Genomic DNA, 12,434 nt, shown 5'->3' on the forward strand with positions numbered 1-12,434 from the left:
TCACACTTTACCTCCTATCCATGGTGGAAGAGGTATTGAATATTCTTATCCATTCATTCCACCATCACATCCACCAAATGTATAAACTAAACATATTTGCCTAAGGGCTGATGAACATATGGAGGCCACTAAGTTGCTTCAGGTGACAAGATTGCCTCTGTGTAGGGTGCTGCTTTTTGTTGTATGGATTGTACAGTTTTCTCTCTTCACTACAGGTTTTTTTTATCATTAGTAATGTATAGAACAATATAATCTACTTTCTTAAGTATTGGACTAATAACTGTTGTTCAGCCTAAAAAACATCACTCAGTGCACCCAAAGGATTGAGGAAATATATTTGTCATTACTACTCAGAACTTTGGCATCCTTGCAAAATATTTTTGCAACAGTATAATTTATTTCAGAAAGTGTGTATGTTTTAACCCCGCTCCCCAAAAATTTCCATTATAAATACACCAGACAAATGATGCTCTAAGTGCCAGTTGGTCTTGCCTTGGACCAAATGGTTAGCTTCATGCTTACATGTTTTGTAGGAGTCAGTTTTTAAATAAAGCTTATTTTGTCAGGCTTAAAACATCACCAGAAAATAATGGTGCATTCCAACATGGAAACACAAGTGACCTGAAGTTCACTGACAGGAAGTTGCTCTTGGGATTTCTAAGCTGGATGTTCAGAAGGTGATGAATTGGTCAGAGCTCTGTACATGGAGGCAAAGTGAGGGATACAGTCTTCAGAGATTTCCAGCTGGAATATTCTCTCTTCCTTGGAATGCATTGTGTACAGTGGCAGTTCTGTACTGTAAAAGCAAAGAGGGCCCCACTCTTTCTTCCTCCCCCTTCCCTGCTTTCTACTCTCTCACACACAGATTCTAAACAGGGCACAACAGAGGAAGTAGCATATTGAGCACAGAATCTGGCTTGAAAATGGGAGCTCTGATTTGGTTCACAAGGAATGGATTGTTTCAGCTTGTGGTGTCATTGCTGCTGGAGAGGGTGGATTTTTTTGGTCTCTGTAATGTTTGATACTTGAGGGAAAACAGCTGGAACTGAGCATACTGCATCAGATGTGAGACAAAATGGGATGCTGGGGAATATGGACTATGCTCAGTGCCTGTAAAGGTCAGAGTTTTCCTTTGGTCAGATCTGGAGGAATGCTGCATCCATATTAGCAGCCAGCCTTGAGAATCCTCAGAATGAGAAGCTCCGAGACAGCGAAGGAGAAGATCTTTCTGTGGCTAATAAAACAAGTCAGAGTGGATGAGATCTCCTATTTCCTTTCCCTTCCCTTCCTTTTACCCCCCTCCCATCATTTTTGCTGCTGCTGCTGTTTTTGATTTACTTGGAAGTCTGGAAAAAAGTAGTCAATGATAGAGTTTCAGTTCAGTTTGGAGAAGCTGTTTATAACCAGGTTTTTAAATGTCAAGAGCCGCCAGGCCAGACAAGACCAGTGCCTGACCCAAACCACAGGAGCCTAACTAGCATGGCTAAAAGAGTCCCAGGAAAGAGTTCTGCCTGAAATGCGCTCAGAGACAACGTGGAAGTAGCTATTATTGCACAATGGGTGGAGAGAAGGATGAGGGCTGCAATGCATTTAGGTGCCTGAGACCTTACAGTGCGCTAATTTAGAAGTTAAAATGGTATGTGCTGTTCTTTTTAAAGCAGTTTGTGTGTGTGAGAGAGAAATTGTGGCGGGGGAGAGTAAGTGTGACCTGAGCTTGAAAATAACAGTTTTAAGTTACAGGATTTTCCTTGTCACAGAGCACAGTAAGCCTGAGGCTGCATCGACTTGACTTCAGAAAGTGATTGAGCTGCGGGATAATTCTTTTATTAACATTTCCTTTTGTTTCCTTGCCAGTCAAGAGAGCAGTCGGATGATGAATCTGAAGAATCGGTGAAGTTTAAGAGGTTGCATAAGCTGGTCAACTCAACTCGCAGAGTGAGAAAGAAATTAATTAGAGTGGAAGAAATTAAAAAGCCCAGCAGTGAAGGTAAAAACCCAACAGTGCTGAAATTAAAAAGTGTCTGTTGCTAATCATGAAGTTGTTCTCTGTTGAAATATGCATGGACATTTTTCTTATGGGGGTAAGTGGGGGAAATCCTATGTAAGGAGTTAAAGAGATGACTGTGTCTGATTACCATCATGTGACGTTCTTCCATGTGCTATGTTAAAGTTAATTGTCTGGATCGCCCTTTGTGTTAGACCGTTACACAAGGAAGTTATCATTTTACTCTTCTGTTACTTTCTTATTATTGTCTGTTTTATAGAGTGTCTGATTTCCATTGTCCTTTAAACTGTTTTTTAATTTGCTGTGGTTTTGATTATGGTTCCTTGCTGGTTTCAATGTGGATTTATTATTGTGATTTTATTGTGGAAATGGATACATAGAAATACTTTGAATGAATGGATGGATGAATGAATGAAAAGGGAACTTACCAGTTTTCCCCCTCCTCCCAGCTGCAGTCACCATCACCATCATCCCCCTGTCACATTGCACACCATTCTAGAAAGTCATCTGTGCAAGAGGCTGCAGCACAAAGGGCGAAGAAAGCCCCACAGCATAAGCAGAACTCCACCCCCTAAATCTTTGGATCAAAACCAATAATCTTTGATATTTTACAAAGAGTGGAGGGGTCTGTTGGGTTTGTGAATGTCACGGCTGAAATTGTTAGCACAGTTGGTCTTGTGTCAGGGAGCACATTTTGTCAGCAGAATAACAAAATGCATTGTAGTTTTCTGATGCTGCATGTAGTAAGGATATCTGGAAGAAGGTATCAGAAATGCATTCTCAATCGGATCTTTCCAAGGTGTCTGTGGAAATCCTATATTTCAAAAGCTGCATAGATTTCTCCATGATCAAATGTTGTGCTGAGTTTATGCTTGAGGAACTTGTGGAGAGCAGAATACTGGCAGAAGCAGAAGATGGCATCATCCTTTCTGGTAAATGCTCTCTTTTTAATGTGAAACACAGAAAGTCCCTGCCACTTTGAGTATTTTACTCACACTTATTTTCTGCAAGTTCTGGAGCTATGAATTGTGACTCTTCAGTGAGCTGTGCTGCTTTAGGGGGTGGGGAGGAATTAAGACAAAGTGCAAATGGGAGGTTACCCCATAGGTTAGAAGGCCAGTGGGTTTCTCATGGGATTCTGAAACATCTGCCTGAGTAGAGCCGCTCCCTTCAGTCTCTGCAAGTTATTCTTTCACCAAGGAATAGGAATGATGAGTCTGTCAGAAAATCTATGTGGTTCACTTGGGTAGAAGTGGGAAACTGCCACAATTTTTTCCATGGCAGAGAGGGACTTAACCCTTCAGAGCACATATTCAGCTCTATTTGGCATGCTGTTTGTTTGTTTGTTTACAGCTACAGTTACAGATAAAAACAAATCTGTTGAGGGTTAAAGAAGCTGTTCATAGAACATTTTAATAATAATGCATACTAGGAAGGCCTAGTTCTCATGTGGATGGAGTTTATTTCCCTTTTTGGCAAGTTGTGTGCTAAATGGCATCAAAGTGCACTTCTGTGGACCTTTGAGTGAACATTTATGTACATGTAAAGAATCTTGCTGCACATAGATACAATACAGTACCTCATGGCTCAGTTCAGAGTTCAAGGAATGGGATGGTGGTGGGCATCATCCACTCCTCCCCTCCCTTCTGTCACGCATTATAGATTATTTATTTATTTGGCGTCTTTATAGAAGATCCCAGGGCAAGGGGGTGCACTACACAGATTACAAACTGCATGTTACTTAAATAGACTGAGAACCATATAAGCTATACATCATTTTGTTAATAATAGCAACAAAGGTATGTTAAGACTACAAAACTAATAAACAGCAGAGCAGGCTGTTTACTCTGTCAGCAAAAACTTTTTAATTTCCTATAAATGCCAGAGAAAACAAATCAGTTTTCACTTGGTAAAAAAAAAAAAAAGGTTCCAATGCCAAGCCTTTGAGTGGGAGTAGGATACTACCACAGAGATGGCTGTTTCCATGCATCACTGAATAATGTACTTCCCCAAGGGTGGAATGCAGAGAAGAGCCTCCTCTGAGGATCTTAGGAAATGGACAGGCTGGTACAAGGAAAGGTGCCGTCAGGTAATTAACCTCCAGGTATAGCTCAATATCAGCACTTTTTGTTTACTCCAGAAGTGCATAAGTAGCTAATGTAAATCCTTCAGATTCAGTAGCCTTGAATCCATTTGCTTGAACCAGCTAACGATCTGGCAGCTGATTAGAAGCTTCTGCCTCTAGTTTATGGCAAACACTAATTTGCTGTTTTGTATGATTGCAGCCAACTATGGTTTGTGACGATCAGTTTGCCCACAAACTAGGATTATAAACCACAACAAATTAGTTTTGATAAGCTATAGTTGGCTACATTCAAACAAAACAGCAAACTGGGCTTCGCTTGCAAATCTCTTATTTAGATAGGTCTTTTATTTGATTTTGTTGCTACTGCTTTTTTATTTAGTTGCTGTTTTTATCTGCTCTTTTTTGTATTTTGTATTTTATTTTAATAATGTTGTTTATATTGTTGTCATCTTGGGCACCATGCAGAAGGGATGGCATATTAATCTGAATTGAATGGATGGATACATAAATACATATGAACTTGGTGGACCTTGATTCTGATTAAACATGTGTAGAATGAGACCATAACAGTGATCTGGATACATAAAATATAGATATAGAAATATATATGGATATAGAAATACATATTTCTATATATTTTACTTGAGTTGTAGATCTTCCAGTTTAATATATTTGTTGATCTTCCATGCAACTCTGTATTGCAGCCTTTCTTAGTACAGCCTTGATGTTTTTGTACTTGATGACACAACAGTGCTTTCTCTCTCTCTCTCTCTCTCTCTCTTTCTCTCTTTCTCTCTTTCTCTCTTTCTCTCTCTCTCCCCCCCCCAACTTGTTAAACGAGTGAGTGGTGGAGTTTCTGTATCCTGTTTTATTGAAAGGAAAATCAAATTACCTTACTTTGCAACAGAACACTACTGAAGGTGTTCCTGAAAAACTCGATTTTAACCACGATATCTGGGGCATACAAAGTTAGATACATGTTTCATTCAGTTTTATTGCTATTTTTTGTTTTACTCTGTCAGAATGGATGAATGCTTTCTGATGTGGTGTGCATTTCTCTCTCTCTACCCATAACAGGAAAAAAGGAAATGGAAAAAAAAAGTTATCTTTCCAAATCTAGGCTTGCGTAGGGTGGGTTTAAACCTCAGCAGTTCTATTCATACACAACTTTCCTTATATTCAGCCTGGCAGCTAGTATATAGAAAGAACATGAATTTTACTACCTATCATTTTCTTTAACTCTGACTTTTATAATCACAGACTTACAAAGGACCCACTGGTTTCTGTAGTCATACCCTTTCCTACCTAGGACAGCATATCCTGTAAAACAGGGGTGGCTAAACATTATAAAGCAGCACTTCCATCCCTCCCCATTCCAGTGCTGCAGTGGGTGGGGATGTGGCTAGAAATGCTCCCTTTCACTTTACACAGATCATTCTGGGGAAAGTAAAGGGCAACATTTTCTTCCAACCTCACTCCTGCAAATGAGTGTAGGGTGTGGGTGGTAATGCTACCTTTTACAGTAGGCCCACAACTTAACATGGGACACCATTCTAGGGATCATGCCTAAAGCCAAAATCACATATAGTCAAAACCCATTTGGTACAATGGCAGGTGGGATCACTAAAATATTTTTTTTCCTGGAACCCCACCCCCTTTTAATTTTCTTTTATTTTTATTTGCCACATGCATAAAGCTGAATGTGCACAAGTTAAATGCATGCAAGTTGTGTGCCTATTGTACTCTTAAATAGCAGTCAGAGGATCTTATCTCTGATCTTAGCGCTGTGGTTCATAGCAGCAAGACTGGAGATAAAGGATTCCCCTGTCTACTATATAAAGAGGATAAAAAAAGATCTCCAGATAGCAGGCAGAGCACTTTTTTCAGTCAGACTGTGGGAGTTGGCATGTCAGTTCCCATCAACCCTGACTATAGGCCAGGCTTGCTGGAGCTGTTGGGAGGCAAACAATCTCTGGAGGAGCACAAGCTGCCCACCCTTGTAATAGTTCATTAACCATAACTGAAGTTTTATTAAATGCATATTAAATGGAATTATGATGTTTTGTTTCCTTTTTGCTCCTCTGCTCTTACCTACTCTCTCTGTCCTAATAATGTTAAAGAAATACTTTGTTACAAAGAGCCTTTTTCCCTTTTATAAAATTACAGCTAGAAATGATTTGTTCTGTTAAAAATGAATTAAGAATATTGAGATGTGTACACCAGTATCCTTGTTTTCCAGACATTTGTATCACTGCTTGGTATCTCTCAGATGGTTCTGTTCTTCAGAAAAGGAGAATGGCCGCATACCTCTTCGGTTGGAGGGGGTGCACCTCTGTTGCTTTCTTTTCACACTCATAGTTAAGTATGTGAAAGCTAATGTGCTATTTCCCTCCTTGTAGGTTTGGATGAGCATTCCCTTGACAGCTCTCCAGTACCAGATGACAGATCAGCACTTTATTCTGGAGTTCACAAGAAGCAACTTTACTCAGATAGCTCTACTGAGAAACAGCCAGATGAGGACTCTGACTCACTCACCACATCTCCTTCATCGAGCAGCCTAGATACTTGGGGTACTAACAGGAAATTGCTCAAGACCTTCAGTAAAACTGAAAGCCGTGGCCTTATCAAACCCCCCAAGAAACTTGGAACATTTTTCTCCTACCCAGAAGAGGAGAAGACTCCAAAGGTTTGCCGCTCCTTGACTGATGGAGAGATGAAGAAGAACCTTGGTTCTCTGAGCCACGGGGTAAGTAAAGAAAGCGTTTGCTTTTATGACAACAGGCGCAAGCACCATGTCTTGGTATCCTTTGAGGAAATCCAGAGTGTCAGGAAGCAGATCCGACTGAAAAAGACAGATTCTAACTACTCGTGTTCTAGAGCTTTTCTTTGCCAGCGCCCTGCTAGGAAATACATATCACCCTCAATTTGTGACCTGCAGCTGCTTCGTCACAAAGCCAAGGGGGTAGGAGGAGGAGGAGGCTGTGGCTTCCCAAACAGAAGGCTTCGAGGGCGCAACTCTGTCAGCGAGTTCAATATCACGTATGTGGTAGAAAGAAGTCTCTACAGTCACCTGAACCTGTCACATCTGGTGCGGCCCGTTACTGACAGGACACTGAGCAAAGCTGAAGAGCAGGATTTGAGGCGATGTCTGCTGGAAGAAGAGGATGAGGCAAAGAGGAAGTGGGCTGCCACAATGGACCGCTGTACTAAAAGGGTTCTTTTGAGAATCCACCAAAAGTCTGTGAGTCCAAGAGTTATCACTGACGGAGGCCTTCTGGCTCCCATGAGGTTGCAGTCAGCATGGCGTGTTTTCCTCCACCATAACATCTGAAATGCATAGTTCATTGGCCTTCTCTTCTCCTCTCCTCCGCTCCTCAATTATTTGCCAACAGGATGTTCTAATAAGTGTTTGGACAGAGTGTCCTGGTCCCCAGTGTCCAAACTGGCAAAATATTAAGGGGAAACACATTGCCCTTATGATTCAGGATGACTAAAGGCAAGAAAAGCACTTTTTTGGTGCAGAAACACAGGTTTGCATTGAGCAGTAATAATAATGAAGCTATAGCATTCTTTAGCAGAAATGATAAAGCTGCAACTTCACTCAGCTATATTCCTCCTTATCCGTATAACTTTTTACAAACACGCTACCTCCACTTTTGAGTACTCAAGTTTTTTGGTGTCCTTGGATAATGGAGGTTGGTTAGTTGTTTTCAGGGTATTTATACCCCAGCCTTCACAATAAAAGCATTAGAGCATTTTGCAAAATTTAAAGAATAATAAAAGGACAGTAAAAGTATCAGGTGATCCTGTAGAACATTGAAAGCAGTGGTGGGTGCAGGTGTTATTTGGCCTTTGGGTCCATCTTCCCCAAGCCACACCCATCTGCCTTACATCTGACGTCATATATGATATCAGATATAAGGCAGGGAAAGATGTGACTTCCTGCCAAAAGCATGGTTTGCAGCTCTTGCTGATCAGCTGGTGGGCAGTGCTTGAGAGGTGATTGACAAGGAGGCAGCCCCACCCCATGTCAAAATGGCCCACTGAGGTTGGGGGACTTTAGGATCTGTCCCACCAGCCAGATCAATTCCCCACACCTGATTTAAAAGAAGGAATATACAATGGATCTCTACAATATGTGACCATATTGTTCCTTTTAAGCTGTCAAAGCACAGCACCTCCTCAGTGTTACTTCCAGAGGCTAGGGAGAGAAATATATCTAAAAGTATTACCCATTGTGTGGCCCAATTTGTTACCCACTGTGTGGCCCAATGTGCCTCTTCAAAAAAGGAAAAATAGCCTTACCCTGTGGGAGGCAGAAGTGGGTATAGTGGCAGTAAAGTTGAGGAGGGAAAGTTCACACAGTGTGTATTCAGCAAGCCCGTCCTTTCCCAAGACAATCAAACTTTTTTATACCTATTGTCAGAGAGGTCCATTGTGCGATGGCTGTACAACCACCACGAACATGTAGGAGTGGCAGAGATAGGAAGGAAAGCACCTTCATGCATCCCTTCTCATGAAGGTGATTATCATTAGAACTGGTTCTACATGTCTGATGAAAACAGGATTGCATTAATCCTCCCTAACCAGGAGGAGAATGGAAGTTCTACATACGTATGGTTAGGGCTAATGTGCCACATTGTCAACCTTCAAAAATATCCTATGCCAGTATGTTATTTCTTTTATTCCTACTAATCACTTAAACTGTGCAAGTGCTGTACAGTTCCTTAACTCACTTACAGTGTAGCCCTAAACAGTTTCCTTACAACATAGTCACACTGTGTTCAATGGGGCTTACTGCTTTAAGCTTACAGCCGAATTCCTACAACTGCCTAAGTGGGGCAGTTTTATTTCAGTTTCCTAGCTAGGAAACTGATGTTGAGAGCTAATATATTTCCAAATAACAATGAACAAGCCCATGGCCGAATGGCATTTTGAACCAGGATCTCCCAAGGCAAGGCAATCACATCAGCTGGTTTTCAGAAGCTCTCCTGTTTCTTGGATGCTGAGGAAAGAACAGATCATCTGTCCTAGTTTTCTACAGCTGTAAGATTGTTTTCTTTGTAGGAGGGAAGGGAGGCACATTTGTTAATAGATTCATTAGACCTAGAGGAGATTTCAGTGGAAACTATTACACAGCATAACACAATGAGAGGTTTAATTGACTTTTTGTTAGTTAATTTTTAAGTGTGTGACTTTGGCAGACAAAAGAAGAACATAATCTTTGCTGCTGTTTTTTAGCCAACTTTGTGCCTGCATTTGGCTAGTGGCCATTTTGAGGATATGTTAATTTCTGGCTAGGACAGATCCTTTCTCCCAGTTGTGTCATACATAAGTTGTTGATTCTGGCCTTCTTTGTAATGTACTTCACTAAAATTAGTACTCTCAAGTGATCTTACTTATGGGGAGCCAGAAGAAGGGGGGAAAGCATTTCAGAAGGTGACACACAAGATATTTTATCTTGATATATAAATAGGCAGCATAGCTTTCATATCCCTTATAAAGAACCTGAAATGTCCCATAAATTATTCTGTTGTCAATGCAATGACCATTTCATATAGCTTGTGGTTTTTGTAGCAAGGAGCCCAATATCCTTATGTGACTGTGATATGTTTACCCTGTTCTATAGGAGAGAAAGATATTTATCTCCTTTTATTTTATTCAGATAGACCCTTTAATTAACTACATCCTGTGGCTTTCTTCTTTTCAAAAGAAAGGCAAAAATTAAACTGCGTGTGAACTTTAAGCATCTCTTCTTCTAAGATCATAATTCATGCTTACTGCAGCCTCAGGGAATTATGGAAGCCTCTTGTTCAGTATGATGAGTTATTTGTCTTGTATTCACATTTATTTTTGGCATCTAAATTTGTTTTGGTGGCCCAGGCATGCATAGAACCTTTTGAACATGCACCAATCTGTTTTTGATCGCATGACCATTCCATTGACTAGCCTACAACCTTTTATCCACAGACTTTGTTTGGCATGTATCTCATAAAATTATTGGAAGTTATTAAATACATATATTTCAAGGCAAATTGTGTTATGACTATATAGTAGCACTTCTAGAATCCTAAAGAGAATACTGGCACTACTTTCAGTTACATGTTCCATTCCAGCATTGTCAAAAATAATCCTTTGGCTATAATTTTCTCTGTATAATGCCAGATATCACATGTGCTAGAACTGTGGCTTCTGGGGTGATATGTGCACACCCATTGCACATGCATACCAGTTTTGCCTGAAAACTGATCTCTGCATTTGATATTTAAGGATTTCAGAATTTCTGACCAGCTGTTTTTGTTTCATGCTTTTTGAGAAAGTAAATTTAGTTCTTGACTTTTGTTATTAAGTTGATGCTGGCTTTTGAATTTCCTTAGCAGAAATGCTTCAGCGAGCTCACCAACAAAGCCTTGATTGAGAAAGAATAGAATATATGTCTCTTAGTACAGATTTGCAAATACAGCTTACTAGTCAACTTGCAAGTTGGTAACCACCTCAATAATTAATTTTAAAGGGAGAGATATTTCCTATAAAGCATTAGTTGTGTGACACAATAGTGCCATAGATGATGGTTTATCTAGAACGTTTTATAGTTTCCATAAGATCAGAGAGACATTGGATCAAGGCATAGGAATGAAAGACTGTTTTACTTCTAGAGAAGGTAAAAATTCTGCTTGTAGAACTGAAAGGGAGCTGTGCATCCCTAGGGAGTTTAAAGGAACCAGCACTTTTCAAGTACTGCATGAGATACAGATGAGGACTGTTAGGAAGAGCCACTTTGTTCCTACCTTACTTTGAAAATGCGACTTTGCTTAGTGTGCTTTTTAGCATTTGGAAGAAAGGTGGTGTCATAATGCTGACGTGTTTAGGCCGTCAGAACCTTTATAACCGGCATCAGTGTTTTTGGCTTGGGCTGATGTTCTGAGAGTGACTCATTCCACTCGTCTCATTCCACTAAGTTGTGCCACTGTAAATATAACCTACTTTCTCTCGTAGCAGTAACAAAGCTCCTTTGTACCATGAAGGACTTGGTAACAAATGCAGAGCCAATGCTTTCCAAGAATGAAACTCCTATTAATATACATCCCTTGGAAGCTTAGACATTTGGCCATTTTAAGTAAGGTACTGTGGATCTATTTGAGAGTCCTCTTGGCCCAATTACATTTGAGTAGCTTTTCAGGATTTTTATTTGCTTGTACGCTTCCAAAATTTATTTAATACTGAATAGGTTTGGGTCAAAAGGTTTTTTGTTATTACTTTGCACCCCACTGACAAAGAGGTTGTGAGATTTAAGTTGGTTATGTAACATGATTTCTTTCTTCAAAGAAGATTTAAATACTGTTTTGTGGGGCAACCTGTGCTAGGGAGTGTGAATAAACAACAATAAGCTGAAAACCCAGAGGCTTTACAATGGAAAGCAAAAGACCAGAGAGTTATCATGCTGCATGAATGTAATGACAGAGTCTTTTAATTTCTCATCATGTTTTGCTTGTTACCATTATTTGTACAATTGGATGGTTTCTCATGTGTCTTCTATACCCCACAAAATGTTTGTTTCTTCGTACTGAATTTAATTGTAATACATTAAGCCGCAAATTTGTCTTGTGTCACAGAGAACCTGCAGCTTTGGTGGCTTTGACTTGACAAATCGCTCACTGCACATTGGAAACAATTTGGATCAGATGGTGAGTATGAGCTAGAGGTCCGCATCTGCCTGACGCGTCTTACTCTTTTTAATAATGAAGCACAATGGTGGGATTTATAATGGAGTTTAAAATGTGTGGCAACTGCCACAATTGTAGCTCTAAAAACTATCAATGCCACCAACAAATCTAGTTCCTCAGACTTGTTTTGATGCATACTGCCGTACAAGCCAAGTATTGAGAGCTGCTTTATACCATACAGAAAATGTTAAGCATTTGCTACATTATGATATCAGTTAAGAATGTTAGGTTCAGTAGTCAGCTTCAATGGGGAAAAAATGAATCGGCAAAAGTGTGTATAATAGAAGTACACTCTGATTCCAAATGCTTACAGATTTATTATTACTGAGATGCAGTCGTGCCTGTCAAGGTAATTTACAGGCCAGAGCAATATTTTGGAATAGTTTTAAGTTACCCACTCTCCTTTTGAACATACCAGAGATAAAAAGGGTAACAAGATGCAATAGGACTGTAGGAACATACTGTTATATAGTAGTAGCAGAACAATGTATGGGGACTACCTTGTCCCCATGTCTTCCATGTACTGTATCAGCTGCTACCATTGGCACATCTTCATCAACCATGGGGAAAAGACCCTACTCATGAGTGTTGCTGGCAGGACCACCACCCTTTTTTGACA

General features: G+C 40.1%; 1 protein-coding gene across 10 annotated transcripts in view; it reads left to right on the forward strand.

The window, feature by feature from the left end:
* Positions 1 to 12,434, forward strand: part of SASH1 (SAM and SH3 domain containing 1) — a 540,145-nt gene that overhangs the window by 499,151 nt on the left and 28,560 nt on the right. For 5 of the 10 annotated variants that reach the window (XR_014546724.1, XM_083607939.1, XM_083607944.1 and 2 more), the window contains 3 exons: positions 1,855 to 1,987; positions 6,491 to 6,837; positions 11,705 to 11,776. Coding sequence is in view for 9 of the 10 variants with exons in the window: in XM_083607939.1 (XP_083464065.1) it covers positions 1,855 to 1,987; positions 6,491 to 6,837; positions 11,705 to 11,776 (552 nt within the window). In the remaining variant the exon portion in view is untranslated. Of the gene's footprint in view, positions 1 to 1,854; positions 1,988 to 6,490; positions 7,333 to 11,704; positions 11,777 to 12,434 lie in introns of all 10 variants that reach the window. The other 5 variants (XM_083607936.1, XM_083607940.1, XM_083607941.1 and 2 more) reach the window with 1 other exon arrangement.

This window comes from Podarcis filfolensis (genome assembly GCF_964270895.1).
Source record: "Podarcis filfolensis genome assembly, chromosome: 3".
Classification (NCBI taxonomy): domain Eukaryota; kingdom Metazoa; phylum Chordata; class Lepidosauria; order Squamata; family Lacertidae; genus Podarcis; species Podarcis filfolensis.